Source organism: Zingiber officinale, chromosome 3A (assembly GCF_018446385.1).
Source record: "Zingiber officinale cultivar Zhangliang chromosome 3A, Zo_v1.1, whole genome shotgun sequence".
NCBI lineage: Eukaryota > Viridiplantae > Streptophyta > Magnoliopsida > Zingiberales > Zingiberaceae > Zingiber > Zingiber officinale.
The window spans coordinates 23,594,687-23,612,476 of record NC_055990.1 but is presented as its reverse complement, the minus strand read 5'-3'; the positions used below and the strand labels follow the sequence as shown (position 1 = coordinate 23,612,476).

Sequence of the window (17,790 nt, the reverse complement as noted above, 5' to 3'; positions counted from 1 at the left end):
TTGAGAGGAATAGGAAGAGTCAAGTTTGACTTGACTTTATGCCACATCATTTGTGACTTGGCATTAAGTGGCCAATGATAATGTGCCACATCATCATAGTTAGCACATGTGTGTGCCACCTCATGGAGATTACATATTCCCTCTTTAATGGCCACTTAATGCAAAAATGGGGGTTACACTTCTTGAGGTGGCCGGCCACTTTTGTGGTGAATGAGAAATTCATTTTTCATTCAATGGGATTCATTCACATCTTCTTCTTCCTCAAGCTCTCTCTTCTTGCTCTCCCTCTCCTCCTCTTGTCGTGGCTGATCAAGGGTGCTAGCACACTTTTGTTTAGTTTTTCTCCACCCATTTGTTCGTGTGGATACTTTTAGAGGATCGTACGCTTGACGATCTCGAGATCCGGCACTTCCTTGGACGAGCGGGATTCGTAAAGGGCACGCATCAAGGGTAATTCCTTCTCCTAGTTTAGAACTAAGTCTAAGAAACTCGTACTCATAGTTTTTGAAATTTTTATTCTTCGCACGGATCCGGTGGCGGGGTTTCGGGATTTCCGCGACGCGAAAAAGCGATTTTCGCGACCCGAAAAACCCAACAGTATTGTTTCAAAAGAACACATGGAAAGATTGGCTTTAAAGAACCTGTTAGAATGATTCAAAGAATATGTCATGATTTGCTTGAGTAGTACACAGATAATAATGTTTATGCTAGTGTTGAAAAAAGATCAATGTAGATTAGATTGAATATAAGTATTGATGATTTTTTGAATAGTTTTGATAAAAAAAAGTAGCACTTGAGTGTGACATTAACATTGATCTAAAGACCAAGCTAGACCTTTATTTGGAAAATAAAGTGCTATCGAGAAATATGGATTTTGACATATTAGAGTGGTGAAAGACCAACGTAATCAAGTATCCCACTTTGATGAGGATAACACGAGATCTTCTTGCCATTCCAATATTGATTGTGGCTTCAGAATCTACATTTAGTACAAGTGGTAGATTGGTGAATCCTCATAGAAGCCGACTTCATCCAAAAATAGTAGAAGCATTGATGTGCACTCAAAGTTGGTTATCAAATGAGAAACAAGGTAATATAAATTGTAAATTAGTTTTTTTTTTATCATTTTTGAATGAAAATATTTTTCTTTTATAATATACAATAATGACTTGTCTTCTTCAATGAATTTTGTAGCTATAAGTTCACAAGAAACAAAATCATATTACACTTTAGTTGAATATGATGAGGATACTATTGATGTTGATGGGGCAAGTTTTTAATACAATTTAATTTTATTAAATTTGATACTGAAAGTGAACTATTGGGTCAATTATTTATATTTTTCTTTGTCATTTTGAATTTTAATTTGCATTACACTACAATGTCAAGTGATGAAGACATCTATGATTAGTTCAGAGTTGAAATCGCTCAAGTTTACTTTTTGAATGATCATGTTTTAATATGACTAAATTAGGAGTAACTTATAGATCTTTAATTGATTTTTGTTGGATTATATTTTTTTAGTGATGATATTAATTCTAATATACTTTTGTTAAATGATATTAGTTGGATGGAATGAAGAATTATTAGTATAAAGCTATGGTATTTTTATAGAATAATGGTGTTGGGATAAACTTTTTTTAATATTTTATATATTTAGTTTGCTAATTTTTATCTTTAATCTTTTTTCTTATTATTTTCTTAAGAATTTAGTAAATATCCATAGCTTCATTGAAATAATTAAAATTTAAACAAATACAATTGTAGGTGATAATAAGATATCTGGATAGGGTATGAATATCTTGTAAAAAGGTATTAAAAGAATATATTTTCTATATTAATGATACAAGATGTATTTATATACATCATAAAAGATAAAGATAAAAAGAAAATATATACAAAAGATTTATGCTCCATATATTTCAAGATATCCTAATAGGCCCCCTAAAGATGGTGGACTAATAAAGACACCAATCTTGGAATAGAGAAGATGAAGTTGAGCACTAGAAAGTGGTTTCGCCAAAGCATCAGTAAACTGGTTAAACAACGAGACATGAGAGACATGAACTTTACCACTATGAACCAGTTAACAAACAAATGATATTCCAAAGCAATGCACTTCATGCGTGAGTGAAACACAAGATTTGCAAGATATAAGTAACTCCAATATTATCACAATAGATAGAGGTTGAAGATGTCATAGTGTCCACACCTAGTTCATCAAGAAGAGATTGAACCCATTGTAGTTCTACCACAGTAGAGGTAATGGCACGATATTTAGCCTCAATAGACGAGCGAGTAATAGAACCCTGTTTTTTGGAGCTCCAGGAATCGGATTGGAACCAAGGAATACAATATAAGCACCAATGGACGTACGATCATCAATATCACCAGCCGAATCTGCATCACAGTAGGCATGCAAAGAGGGAGAGGAGTGCCATCAGAGAATTATAAGAGCGTGTATCATTAAGATAGCGCAGCAGACGCTTAATAGCCCCCCAGTGGAGAGATGAGGGAGCATGCATAAACTGAAACAATTTGTTAACGGCAAAGGCAATATCTGGTCGAGTAAAAGGGAGATATTGTAGTTTACCAATTGTTTGGCGATACAAAGTAGTGTCTGCAGGAGGGGAGCCATCAGAGAGGTGCAAAGATGTGGACATGACAATAGGCGTTTGAGCAGGTTTTGAGTCCAGCATGTTGGTTCTGGTAAGAATATCAAGAAGATATTTTTCTGAGAGAGACAAAGGTCCTTTGGAGAGAAAACAACTTCAACACCTAGAAATAAGATAAGATTCCCAGATCTTTGATAGAGAACCGAGCACTCAGCTGATTGATGAATCCTTGAAGGATACCAATATTATTCCTTATAAGAATCAAATCATCGACATAGACAAGTAGATACATAATGATATCTCCAGAGCGAAAAATAAATAACGTATCAGCAAGAAAGGCCGTGAAGCCAACACTGATTAAAAAACGATGAAGCATAGTGTACCAGGTGCATATCATCTGCTTAAAACCATAAATTGCTTTACTCAACTTACGTACATGAGATGGAAAATTAGAGTCAACAAACTTGGGCAGCTGAGCCATATAAGCACAATCATCCAACTGACCCTAAAGAAATGTATTATTTACATCCATTTGATGAAAAGACCACCCTCTGAAAACAGCAAAGGACAAGATAAGGCAGACAGTAGTGGTCTTTACAACAAGATTGAAAGTGTCAGTATAGTTAAGACCTAGATGCTGATGAAATCTCTTAGCAACTAGACAAGCCTTATAGTAGTCAACAGAGCCATCAGACTTTTGCTTAAGCTGAAACACCCACTTGCAACTAATGCCATTCTGAGAGACATCAGACAGGATAATATCCCAAGTTCCATTACAGAAGCGATCATCAAACTCCTTAGACATGACTGTATGCCAGCGAGGATCCTTGAGAGCCATAGTATATGTTATAGGTTCAGATAGAGTAGTGTCGGTGAAAGCGATGAGACCAAAGTGAGGATGAGGCTTGAAGACATTGTTTTTAGAATGGGTCACCATAGGATGGGTGTTGGTGTTAGAAGCAGGCTAAACTGGAGGAGCAAGTGAGGGTGAAGCTACTACTGTGGCTTGCACAACAGGCAGAGGTTCGGCAAGGAGAGGTTCAATAGGTGGAGGCTTGGTAGAGACTGGTTGGTGAACAATCAGTGGTATGAGACATAGTTAGAGGAGCAAATAAGTGAATAATCAGCAGCACAGGAATCCTCTAGAGGCATACTAGGCAATGCTCCAAGAAAGGGTCCAGTACTAGAACCACCATTGGAAAAAGGAAACTCAAACTAAAAAAACTAACATGATGAGAGACAAATATTTTTTTCAGAAGAGGACTCATAGCACAAAGGAAAAAGGAAACTCCAAGAAAGGGTCCAGTACTAGAACCACCATTGGAAAAAGGAAACTCAAACTAAAAAAACTAACATGATGAGAGACAAATATTTTTTTCAGAAGAGGACTCATAGCACAAATAGGCACTCTGCGTGAGAAAGTAACCAAGGAAGACACATGATGAAGATCGGTGTGCAAGTTTATGAGAAGCATAGGGATGAAGCCAAGGAAAGCAGAGACAACCAAAAATTAGACGTTTGGAGAGATTTGGCAAGGAGACAAAGAGACACTCAAAGGAAGATTTGTTAAAAAAGATTATGTTTGGGTAGTCGATTAATCAGATAAGTGGCAGTGGCAGTGGCAGTGGCAAAGGCAAAGGGCCAAAACTGATTAGGAACAAATGTTTGATAAAGAAACGCAAGACCAGTTTTGATAATATACCGGTGACGACGTTCAGAGAAATCATTATGTTTAGGAGTATGAGGAGGAATGGTCAAGTGAGAGATTCCATGTAAACTAAGAAATTCTTTGAATGTAAGAAATTCTCCACCATTGTCAATATATAAGTGAGGATAAGACGATTAAATCATTTCTCGATGAGAGACTTAAAATATCGAAATACAGAAAAGGCATCTGATTTACATTTTAAGAGATATAACCAAATATATTTACTGTGATGATCAACAATATAACATAATATTTATATTTATCACATGAGATAACTAGAGAAGTCCAAACATCATAAAATATTAGATCAAAAGAAAATTACGAAGAGGGCGATGAGTCATAAAAAGATAATTTATGACTTTTATTATATTGACAAGAATTATAAGAAAAATGACGAATTGAAAAAGCAAAGCAAGATAACAACTTAGACACAACTAATTGACATAAGACTTGAGCAGACGGGTGACCCAGACGACTATGCCAGACAGGGAGAGAAATGCCAGAAGAAGAAAGCACCAGTGGTGGAGAAGGAATGAACGCATACCAAGAGTAGCCACCACCTTTAAGCAATGACATCATTAGTTTTATAGAGTTGGGAGACATACAAAAAGGTTCTTATTAATTGATGGAACACAAAAGACATTGGGAAACTTCAAAGAAGAAGGGCTATAGGGCGGTAAGAGACAACCTGTGTGAGTAATGGGAAGTCCAATGTCATCACTGACAACAACACCATAAAAACCAACATACGGAGCATGCAGAGAGAGAGATTTGGAGAGGTTAGAAGTCACATGATGCATGGGTAGTGCTAGAGTCAATGATTTAATCAGACGAAGAGGGTGATGTCATAGTGTAGGCAGCAGTCGACGAAGCATTCGGCCCATAAACAACACGAGACAAGCTAATGGGAGGTACAGGGGTAAGAGCAAGCTCATACGAAAAATTAAGGCAGCGCCAAGCAGAATAACCTTGATGACTACACAACTGATAATGTCCAAGATACGGGTATGAGACACGCTAGCCTTGCACTAGAGAGGGAGGCTCCTGCCGCGGTCGGGAGGACCACGAACCAATGGGATGAGCACCGTTGGGTGGATGAGTCGTGGCAAGTGTTGGGATGTATACTATAAGTCTAGTTTTTGTATGAACATCTGTTTTGAAATATTTTGAAATGAGAATCACTTTGGTCAAATGTCTGCATTTTATATTTATATATATGTCAATGCAGTTGTCCATTTAATTTATATTATAGATAACATGGTGTATGGTGCCTCACAGAAGATCATGTTATCGGTTCCTTATAAATTATAAATAGTAGCTCACAACCAAGATGGATTGGGACAGACCATTAGAACGGTTGTAGTGTAATTTGGTATTAATCTGTCTTGACTATAAAATTATACTAGTACACTATGTGTGTATTGAGCAGAACCGTTTGAGGTTGTTCAATTTATACTGACTATATAAAAAAAAAAACCTCTGTTATTATGGATGTGTGCCCTCTTAATCCCTATATAATAACGAGCACGTATACTTAGTATTTATTTCTTTAACTTATCAATGGGTGAGGTTTATTCATTAAATCAATAGGTCCGATGAGTTGGAAGATAGTATTATTTATATGGTGTGTTGTTGATTATAGAAGGAAACTGTGTCCTGATTATTTAGGCTGATGATGTCTCCTTGAGGAGTTCATAAGGATTATCATGTAAACCCTGTAGGTGGACTTAGTCCGGCATGATAATAAAGTTGAGTGGTACTACTCTTGGAATAAGATGTTAATTAATTGGGTTGTTAGTAACTCAATTAATTAACAGACATACGATATCTTAAACGCAGGGAGATTAACACACTCATGATAAGAAAGAACCCATATTGTAATATGAGATTGGTGCGGTAGTTCAATAATAACTCTTTAGTGGTATGAGTTATTATTGATGGATTTGGGTTGGGTGTTCGAACCGAACACAGGAAGCCCAAGCCCATCAGGAGGCCTAAATTAATTCCTCCTCTAGGTCCCTATTGTAGCCTCTATATAAAGCCTCGCATCCACCCATCTACAACTTGGTTTGGTTTAACTTGGTTTAGTTTAACTTAACTTGGTTTGGTTTAACTTAACTTGGTTTGGTTTAACTTAACTTGGTTTGGTCTAACTTTACTTGGTTTGGTTTAACTTAACTTGGTTTAGTTTAAATTAACTTGGTTTGGTTTAACATAGTTTGTTTAGATTTTTTCTAAACAAAATTTTGTTAATTTTTCTTTCCTTGTAACCGACAGCAAGTCTATAAAAGGGAGTAGGATGTGACCCCTAAAACCTAACTTTCTATTATTCCATAACTCCCTTCTCTCTTTATGGTTGCCACCCCCTCTCATCCTCCTAGGGTCGGCGACACAACCCCATCTCCTCCTCCTTGTGGTCGGCGCCCTTTCCCTCTCCTAGCTTAGGGCTAGCGCCCCTTTCACCCTCCTCCTCCTTGCTTAGGGTCGGCGCCCTTATCCCCTCCTCCTCCTTGGTGGCCAACGCCACTTCTTCATCTTGGTGGCCGATGGCTTGAAGAAAGGGAAGAAGAGGAAGAAAAGCAAGAAGAGGAAGAAGAGGAAGAAGAGAAAGAAGAGGAAGAAGAAAAGAAGGAAGAAGATTAGAAGGTGCCCTATCCTAGAGACTCCTTTTGTGGCCGGCGTTTTGGAAGAGAAGAAAAGAAAGGTGGTGTCGTCTTGGTAGATCGTCACCCACACAACGTCCAAGAAGAGGACAGGAATATGGTAGAAGATCAAGAGGTCTTTAGCTACGAAGAAAGGTACAACTAGTTCTTTAATTCTGCTGCGTATCTAGTTTTGTTCTCTTCGTATCGATTTTGGATATCAATTTTGAATACCAACACAAGAGGCTGGCGATCTTGTACTTCAATCAAGGTGTGTTTTGATCATTCAAGAACTTGCTTGATTGATCAAACATATGTTTGATCGAACATGCGGGTTGCTAGGAAAAGTTCTGTTCTTATACAATTTTTTGTATGAGAAATTTAAATAGAATAGAATTCCAGCGCCCTTCAGCAAGTGGATAAGATGGTCGGCATGATGAGGCAGCAGATCAAGAAACAGGGTGAGCAGTTGCCAGAAGAGTGATTTGCGAATCCCTACGAGCGGCAAGATGAGCTTCATGATTGAGGAGCTTCTCATGGAGTTCTTCAAACGAGATTGCAGTGCCCCGGACTTGAATGACATGTGCATGTTCATTATAGTCATCATCAAGACCATATAGGACTTTAATGGTGAGGTCTTCAATGTCAAGAGGGGCATTCATGAGCGCCAATTCATCAGACCTGGATTTGATAAACTGCATAAATTCAGTGATAGATTGAGAGTCTTTGACTGGATTGCAAAGTTATATTTTGAGTTGTGTAATACAACCATGAGAGGGTGTGCCATAAGTGAGAGTAAGAGTGTTCTAGACATCATGAGATGTGTGAGCAGCAGCAATGAATGGAATTAAGGATGGAGAAAGAGATCCAATAATAATATTTAGTATGAGTTGATCTTGACAGATCTAGGCATGATATGTAACATTAGGAGTCTGAGCACCGTCAACAGTATGTAGTTTGTCCAAATAGGAGTGAAAACCATTAACAAAGCCAAGTAGATCATGACCAGTGAGGAGAGTTGTGAACTGTAGACGCCATGAGAGATAATTGGATGAAGTCAGCTTCAAGGGCGCATGAGCAACAACATTGAAGGAGATTGGAACGATCGTAGGTGCAACCATAGGAGCTTCTACTTGAGAGAGAGGGTAGGAGACGATGATGATGACGACGGCTAGGCGCAACTAGAGTTAGGGTTTGTAGTGTAAGCCTGAGGCTCTAATATCATATAAAAAGGTATTGAAAGAAATATTTTCTATGTTCAAGAATAATGATACTAGATATATTTATATACATCATAAAGAGCTAAAGATAAAAAGAAAATATATACAAAAGATAAGGAAACATGTACAAAAGATTTATGCACCATATATTCGAAGATATCCCAATATATCTAATGCTCTGATGGATATAAGGATGGGGATGAAAATTGAATATCCAAGGGGGATGAGGATGTGAATAGATATAATAAATGAGAATAAAGATGGAGGATATGAAATCTAATCCAAATCCAATTCATTGTCATCCCTAATTAAGCCTTCTCACCTGACTAATGGCTGCAGATCGAGCTATTATATTTTCCCCAACTTTACTAATCTTCTTAGATGAGGGATAGAGATGGTCTTCTATATTATACTTTTCCTATCTTTATTAGTATTTCAAGCCAAGGGGCGGATATAGTCTTTCATATTATAGTTTCCTTGGCTTTACTAGTATTTTGAGTTGAGAGACTAAGATATCTTCTATTATACTCTCCTCGGTTTCACTAGTATTCCGAGACAAGGAATCATGTTTGGTCTTCTTACATTTTCTTCGGGCTCATCGGGTCGAGGTGGTATTTTGTTATTCTCTCTCCTGAGGTATTCCAAGTTCAAGATCAAGCTCCTTTCCCCCCATAAAGGCAATGGACTCTATCTCGCTAAGGGGTCGACTTGATTATTCTCTCCTGACATCTTTGGCTCAGCTTATGATCAAGTTTTTCTCAATCTTTCGAGTCGTGAATCAAGCTTGATTTTCTTATTTATTATGGGAACATCTCCTACTAAGAGCATCCCTACAATAGATCACATAAGACTCTAACAATACATTCACTTTGAGAACATCCTGACCAAGAACATCCTCATAGCAGATCACATATTTTGGGAGCATCCTTAATAAAAAAAAAACATTCCTGTTATGGTGCACTTACTTTAGGAACATTCTAACTATGTTTATTCATCATAAAAACATTCACAACCTGGAACATCCTCTTTGAGGTCCTCTGTTCTTATTCTCTTCACGACCTTAGCAAGATCGAACTTCTCTCCCCAATCGACGCAGAATCAGATTTCTTATCCTTCCTATGACCTCAATGAAATAGAACTTCTCTCCTTGAATAATGCGAGATCGAATTTCTTATTCTCCCCACAACCTCAGCGGGATCGAGCTTCTCTCCCCAATCAGTGCAAGATCAAATTTCTTATTCTTCCTGTGACTTTAGTGAGATTGAGCTTCTCTTTCCAATTAGTGTGAAATCAGATTTCTTATTCTCCCCACGATCTCAGTACAATTAAGTTTCTCTCCTTAATTGATATGAGATTGGATTTCTTATTCTCCCCATGACCTCACCAAGATCGAGCTCCTCTTCCTAATCGATGTGGGATCCAATTTCTTATTCTCCCCACAATCTTAACAAGATAGAGCTTCTCTCCCCAATTAGTGTGAGATTGAGTTTCTTATTCTCCTCATGACTTTAGCAGGATCGACCTACTCTCTCATTCGATATAGGATTGGATTTCTTATTTTTATCCTACAACCTTGGCAAGATTGAGATTCTCTCATCGGTCGGTGCGGCCTCGGTCTCCCAACCCACTCCTGAGTGTTCATTAATTAGCTTTAATCCCCATCTGACTCAATGACTCGAGTCCTAGTTTGGACCTCGTGGATCACTCATATAACTCTGTAGCCAAGGCACCCTACACTTCTTAAATCGAACTTCATTCAATTTTGTTTGAATGGGAGATTAGTGACCCCATGGGATAGGATCCTCTTCCAGCCTAGAAGATCCCGTCCACATGTAGCAAGCCCAACCTAGTTATTTACATGTGGTATTGAGGTCTGATTCACATACTACCAGCAACCTGCAAATCCTAAATCCGAAAGCCCGTTAGAGTTTAGGAGCATGTCTGTAGCAAAAGATAATTATGCTCATCCCAGACGTCTCTTCATCCAAGTTTATGTGAAGGGAGGTAAATCACGTGGTCAACTTATAGTCAACCGCCAAATAGCTAGAGATAGGAAAAGTTTTTCCATAGGGGAGCATGTCTATGTAAATAGCATAGTTAAGGATGATATCAAATCCAAACTTCACTCTTCTTCTACTACCATTTCATCTCTTTTTAGTCCAATACTAACTTGATCAATAAAGGAGTCACACTGGTCGTCATCGATGCTGCTGACAAATGTTGACATGAAGGTGTAGAAGCAACTTGGACATAGGGAGTAGGAGCCGCAACAGATGGGAAGCCGAAATGAAACCCTTGATATGTTTCTTGTGCAAAGAAACTGAGGCAGCCTATCTTCACTTGCAACTTTTGCTGTCACAGTGTTGGCGATAGCAATTTGAATACTAATGCGCCGGAGTCATCATTGACCGCTTAGACACCAAAAAGGAAGATTGGGGAGACGACCATGAAGTGCCTCAGGGAGCGGCGAGAGGTGGTTAGTGGAATAGTCGGCCGTTAATTAACCGTGTATGGTGGATTTTTGAATGGGCAAGGGAAGTAAAAGGCCCCGTATTGTGTTATTAGTAATTGGGTATAATTTATCAATATAGAAATTAAAAAATTTACATGTTAAAACAAACTAGAGTTCCTAGATTTTTAAATTGATAAATATTGTACTAAATAAAAATAAAAATAAACATTTGTATTAAATTTGAAAATAATAATAATAATTGTTTCACATTTATACATTAACTTTTCTTTTATAAGAAAAACTGCTTTTTCCTTTTATCATTTCAAAAAGCTTCTCAAACCTCGCCTGTGAAACATACCAATTATCCACATTTACCTTTCTTATTGCTTCCCTAAAGTAATTTAACTAAATGACAAACTGAAAAGCATTTGAGAATATTAGCACAAAAGATGTTTCATAAACTTGGGCATAGTTTGCATATCATTTTTTTTAAATTTTAAAGATAGTTTATGTAATTCATAAAGAATTACTTCGGAAAGCAAGATGAATGAAGTTGTAGCGATATAAGCTAGCAGGTGAGATTACTCAAACAACTGTAGATTTCAACGCTGACAAGAGCAAGGTTAAACAGATACAAAACGCAAATGTCTAGAGTGTAAATCTCTAGTTTCTTTTTGAATGGTGCTGACTGAAGAAACAAAAAAAGGTTAAATTCTATGCTGATGCTGAGCCAAACTATGATCATTCTGCACCATTCAATTTTTCATCCACTCTCCTAAGCAACTCGAGCTCATTTCCTTTGAAGGCTTGACCGAGCAAGTAGATACAATGGCACTTCTAACACTTGCCGGACTCTCAATTTCTGGGTGGATTTGTGAGCTTGCCCCACCAGAATTTATATCATTAGAACTGCAATCATTCTGATCATCAGATGCTTTCATATTAACGTCAGGCTTCTGGGATTTTGCATCAACGTCCTCCACTGGTTTGACAGGAAGCTGCTGCATCGGCAATGATGGATCGTAAACTAGCGGACCTGGTTTTAAACTTTCAGACAATATCATTTCACTTTCATGCCTCTCCTTCTCCTTCATACCTCTCTCCTGGTATACCTGCAACAAACGCATAATGTTTCATACGTAGAGGCAATAAGCACCCTTCTGTAAAGTAAGGAGATTTAAATGCATAGTTTCCAAATCTTACAGCTTTCTCAGCTTCACTAAGCCCATTCCAACTAACACTGATGATTCTACTGATTTCTGTGTCTTGCCCTGGATGAAGCGGCAACAGCTTAGCTCGTTGCTCAGCAAAGAAGCAATTATACCCGCCGTTGTCTTGCTTTGCAGGATTCGGATCTAGCATGCTGAGCTTCAACTGATGCTGGTGGTTGCGTGGGCTTGCTAAATTGCCATCATCAGCACAGATAGAAGACAAAGGATCTTGCTCTGCAGTGTGTTCAGGAACATGATAAAGGATACCCTTAAGTTTCTCTGAGCCAACATTAACAGTCACAAAATATCCATGCTCAAATTTCCCATCGATAACTCCAACAACTGGGGTATAAGTTGGCGATGAAAGACCTAGAGTTCAGAAAGAAGATGATCAGTGAATTTCGTCAGCAGCCCAGGTTCTATAAAAAAAATTTAAAATGGTACTTGTCCAAGTATCTTGCTTTGGAACACTTTGGCTTTTTATTTTTGTGGAAACTAGTAGGCACCTAGAAAATTACTCTTTATCAACTTTGCTGTTTTAATTTTTCTTTAACCTAGAGCTTCACGACCAAAGTTGTTAACAAGACTAGTCTCTAAGAAGATAACATAAAGCAAATTCTCATACTAGATTATTGCTAAATGCTGCTAATGTTTACCTGAAGTATTATTACAAAAGTGCCTTCCAAAAAACTCACCATTGTTTCTTCTCCGTTTGCTAGGAGTAGTCAGAGCTTCAGGATATATTTTCAAAGGTTCCAATGACTTCCGAGAAGCAACAGAAGTGGCAGAAGTATTTGAAGGAGCTGCAATACAAGCGCATTATGATAAGCACAAGACAAAAAAGGGTTAAAAAATAGACTTTAATAGTTGACACTTTCACAAAAACAAACCATTTAGAGGGTTCCATCCTTCAGAGCCAAATAAGTATATCTGCTCATAATGATGCAACAAGGATAAATAGTACTTGCGGAGAATAAAAGATGCATTGGTTGCTGTAGATGGAAAACTAAAAGCTGCAGTGACTTCTCTCCACCTCTTCTCTGAAACTACCTGTGATTGGACCATTAAGTTCAAATATGTCACCATCAAAGTCAATTCTTATATGCAAAACATATATATGTGTGACCGCAAACACAGCTTGATGATTATGTGTTTAAATGAGTTGGCATGCACTTGGCATCTAGACAATATTCAAACTGTAAGAAGTTCAATTAGTGTGGACAAATATGCTTGGATTAGTCAAAACCAGATTGAAGGAAGAGCGCAGCTTTTAATAAAATATGTTGCTACCTCTCCTCTTTGGAGCAGAATATGTATTCTTTTTTTTTTTTAAGTTTTCTGCAATGATGAAATTAAATCAAAGATGTAAACTTATGATTGACCATGGCATTCAATTTTGCGCCAGATCATAGCCCAGACATCATAATTGCAATAAAGCATCTGAGGCTTCTACTTGTAGAGTAGCAAACAAGGCAGAATTTATTACAAAAATAATTGACGGTGACCATAGACAAGTTAAGAGGCAAATGTACAGACAAAATTTGGATGTCTTAAGAGAAAAATACTGCTTCATAAATCACAAACCATAACAAACTAAACGAGTCTTGAGTCTGTACTTTTCACATTAGAAGGAGGAAGATTCTCATTCATTCAACTCAATCAAAAGCCATATTCAGCTTTAGGATCAGATAAGTGTTTCAGAAGTGAGTTTGGGTGTATATGCATTATATGATTCCTGTCACTATAAATACAGGTGAAAGTTTTCTCATTTTACAACATGGAGAAAATACAATCAATACAAGTATTACTTATTACCATTTTTAACCTTTTCACTATTCTTAAATTTTTATCAATTCTTGTTTTTTATTGTTCAACAATGACAAAAGCCTCTGAAATATATTTATGCTGCATAGAACATCAACATATTGAGAATGCTCAATTTCAACTAACCAGTGTCTAAGCTTTGTACTGAAGTCAATAGTAATCGAATTTCTTAACTAAAAGTAGTATCATTCTTACTTTTTCAATACCACCTCGAGAAGTTACTTCAACAAATAGCAGATGCAGATCAAGGCCCTTTCCTCCTATAATTGGAACCCTTGTAATAAACAAAGAGGCATTTAATAAAAAAATTTTGAAAAATGGCAAGGTTTTAAAAGGAGCATTCACCTGATTATAGTAACATTTTTTGTAATCATGAAGGCAAGATTGATATGTAAAGCAATTAGCCAAATTGCATTACCACAGAAGATCCCCTGGTTCACTTTAGCAAGAAAGGAAAATGTCTTTTCCTATTGTCCTTAATGTGAAAGAATAAATAGGATAGAAGTTTGGTCCAGTAAGATAATAGGTTAAGCAAAAAATCTCCTTTTACTCTTTTCCATCAATGGTTCTCCTCCCAATTTCTGCTTTTCCTTTCTCAATTCTCTTTGGTATAATAACTACCAATTAACAAGAAAGAAAGAAAAAGAAACTTGGCTTCAGGAGTATGGTTTTCCTTGCAGCAATCTACCACCCAAGTACCAACTTGGCATTGGGTGGACATTGCACACCATAAATTGTGGAGAGCATCCATTTTTCATACTTAATAATTTACATAAGGTCGAGTTTAATGAATTGCAATTCATGTCTCTTTCAAAACATGCTAATTTCATATATGATTTGTTTGTCATGGTTTTAAATCTCTGTCTCTGTCTACATAGGAAAATGTCGCGTTACATTGTTAACACAATTTCAGTAATATTGACCAAAATAGAACTTTTCTAAAAATTCATATGATATTGGCTAAAATTAGCTGACGCAAAACTTTTCTATGACTTATCATTTGAATTTGGTAGCTATCACGAGGAGGAAAGGAAACACTCAAAAAGCAATGGAGGGAAAGAAGAGAGTACTGAAGCACAGTACTGACCATGATAAGAATATTCACTTCCCATAACATATTCTTTGTCAAACATAAGAAGACACAAGGAGGATGTGACACTAAAAAAGAGGGAGGGGATGAGGAGATGCACCAATTAGAATATTTTCTATTAACTGGAACAAAAGAGAGAAATGTATCCAAATCTTGCATTTATGTACATTACAGTTTGGACTAGTGAAGTCCAACTCTCAGTGGTTAAACATGATACATTTATGCACATACAGAAATCAATTCAAATCCTAGATATCTCAGCAAGATTATTCGATAAGATCTTGAAAATTATGGGATTAATCTCAATAGGATATCACAAGAATCAATGCTTCCATCTAATGCACTACATTTTAATATTAAGAAGCTATATTCACTGATTGAGTTGCTTATTATATGCTTGTAACTTGTTATCTTAAAATTTTAATTCAATTTTTATAATTCCTATAAACTTATATTTAGAAGTAAATATACAAATTGAAGGGGGATTATAGATTAAAAGTCATTTGAGTTAATCTTGAAATGCTTTGTAATGTGCCAAGTGTCAATGCATTACTGAAATTGTTCCATTTTGGTTGGAGACCAAGTCTCCATCATGAAATAATAATCTTAATCTTATTTTTAGTTGAAATAATTTTATACATGTGTACCAGAAAATTACAAGTTTAATGTTTATTTTGAGCCCATTAGGGGCCACAGGGCAAGTTGTCACGGAGAGGAATCAAAATAGATTCTATTATCTACAACTCAATCAGTCACATATTGCTGCTAACACTGGGATTAACTAGTTGTTTGCGAAACGATATAATGCTATCACAAAGTCATACAAAATACACACAATTGTGATGACATTTCAATATCGCATATTTATATTCTATAATAGCTTATCTGCAAAAACTACAACTATTCAAAATGCATTTAAATTTGTAGTCTAATAGTTGAAGGAAATAGCTCTAGATTTCATCTATCATGCTTACATGAGACTGTATTTAATGTTGTTGAGTTTATATTCAATGGTTAAGATAGAAAGAGTTGCATGAGAATGAAGATACTATCGCTATAAACTAAGTGGGAGTACCATAATTGAAATGACAAGTTGGTAGGTGTGGCTATAAAAAAAAATGGTTCAATTAATTATGGGGCCAAGTGAACCTACCAAATTAAACAAAACAAGTAAGAAAATTTTGTTTGTGAAGTGAGAACCATGTCCACACCAAGAAGTTTGATTTCATTTTAACAAGGGCCATTTGATACCACGCTTGAGTAAACCAAAAACCATCATATGCTACAATATAAATGTCTAGGTCCAATGTGTGGATGTCACTTGAAGTCTATAACTAATGTTTATAAATTGTCAGAGGAAGCATCCATACAGAAGTGTTGTGGAATATATATTCAGTACAAAATCAAGCAACAAAGCAAAAAGGTTCTGATGTCATTGAGGATTGATCAAGAGTCAAAATTGTCTACAAGTTAGACTTCTATAGGCCCCCCACACGTGTTAAACTTCAACAAACAATACTTCTTAATGAAATTTATATTTTACTAAGGGAAAAATCAGTTCAGCATCCCTAGAAACAGGTTGATTGGCACTTGTTAGAATAAATAAACAAAGGCAACTAAACAAATGGGGAAAACAAAATAGACAGACCCAAGGACACAACAAGTCAGTGTCTAGCAACAACGAAGTTGGTAATATAAAAATATCCACGCATAACCCGAGCAGCCTTCTATCACCATTTCTCCATGGAAATTAAACACACAGATGATCCCTAAATCTGAGCGCTAAGAGCATATATAAAAACACTTTTTGGACTCAGGGTTGCATTCGAATGAAAGAAAGGGCTAAAGAAAGCGCTCACATAAACTTTGTACCCATGTCAGCATGCAGCTTCATCAAGGTATCCTTGAATAGCTCTGGATCAGCAACCACGTCCTCGTACTTAGCCAATGGCTTAGGGTAAGCGCGATAGTTGGCGGCTTGTTGTGCGTCGAAATCACACTGCGCCACCTCCTTCATCTTCTCGATGCCCTTTTCCTTTTCGGCAGCATCACTCATCTCCATGATTCACCCCTCAATATCTGGAATGCCAACACCGGCGCTCATCAATCGAAACGAAATCAAAATCCGTCGTCGTAAATGACACTTTCGTCACACGGAACCAATTCAAATCGAGGAGGAATTAAACTTAACAATTTCAAACCCTTTTTTTCCAAAAAAAAATAAAAAAAAAAAACAAAGGATTTTGTCTTATCTTATGCCGATCGATGTCATGCTCAAAGAAACCGGCGCGAAAACAATCGAATGATTCCACGATCGTCATCAAAATGGAAGAAGCGTGCATTCCAAGGAGGGAGAGGAATAAAATTTTACTGGGAGAAAATTGACAGATTATTACCATTACCATTGCCGAAGGAATGGGAAACGGAATATACGTCAGGAGAAACGAAGACCGAGAAAATAGATGAGATCCATTTTTTTCATGACCGATTAATTGCTAGAATATAATAATAATTATTATTATTTATAGTAGTAAGGTGCTATTTATAATATACAGATACATGGCTTTTAAGGAAACCGTATAGCCACATCAGATGTATCGATAAAAAATAGAAGAAAAAAAAACAAAGAATTACACGAATATAACGCAATCCGATATAATCAAAGGTGCTAAGTCATAAGGAACTTCCAATGGACATAAAATATTTTATTAGGTATCTCATTTCTCTCATGTGAAGGACTTATGTTAATGATAAAATATTCTTCATGATTTTATTTCTAATAGGACACCAATGATACTTACCATTTAGGATGAACGTTATCCTATTTTACTCCAATAATTCATAAAGAGATGCTCACAAATCCATTCATCTTTTATATATATATATATATACTAATAATAATTTATTATTATTGTTCACATTGGTTTATATAATTTGATAAAAGGCCATTATAACACTACTATTTTAACCATGGATGAATTGGAATGTGGGATGATTTAATGAAAGGTAGTAATATTAAGTATTTTAA

General features: G+C 36.5%; 1 protein-coding gene across 1 annotated transcript; it reads right to left on the bottom strand.

Annotated features, from left to right (window-relative positions):
* Positions 1-11,218: 11,218 nt before the first annotated feature.
* LOC122051450 (high mobility group B protein 9-like) lies at positions 11,219-17,233 on the bottom strand. The gene is made up of 7 exons (XM_042612598.1): positions 17,159-17,233; positions 16,622-16,841; positions 13,868-13,946; positions 12,739-12,898; positions 12,544-12,651; positions 11,841-12,217; positions 11,219-11,749 (listed from the first exon to the last, which is right to left on the bottom strand). Exons 2-7 carry the CDS (start codon positions 16,822-16,824, stop codon positions 11,393-11,395), a joined length of 1,284 nt encoding a protein of 427 aa, XP_042468532.1. The 5' UTR covers positions 16,825-16,841; positions 17,159-17,233; the 3' UTR covers positions 11,219-11,392.
* Between the last annotated feature and the right edge of the window lie 557 nt (positions 17,234-17,790).

Bases quoted from the DNA above. Each gene is read 5' to 3' on its own strand.
- LOC122051450 (XM_042612598.1), bottom strand. From the start codon at position 16,824: ATGGAGATGAGTGATGCTGCCGAAAAGGAAAAGGGCATCGAGAAGATG. The intron at 12,899-13,867 runs GTAAGAATGATA...GTCCAATCACAG, and splicing joins CTCGAGGTGGTATTGAAAAA to GTAGTTTCAGAGAAGAGGTG. The intron at 11,750-11,840 runs GTAAGATTTGGA...CGTTTGTTGCAG, and splicing joins TTAGTGAAGCTGAGAAAGCT to GTATACCAGGAGAGAGGTAT.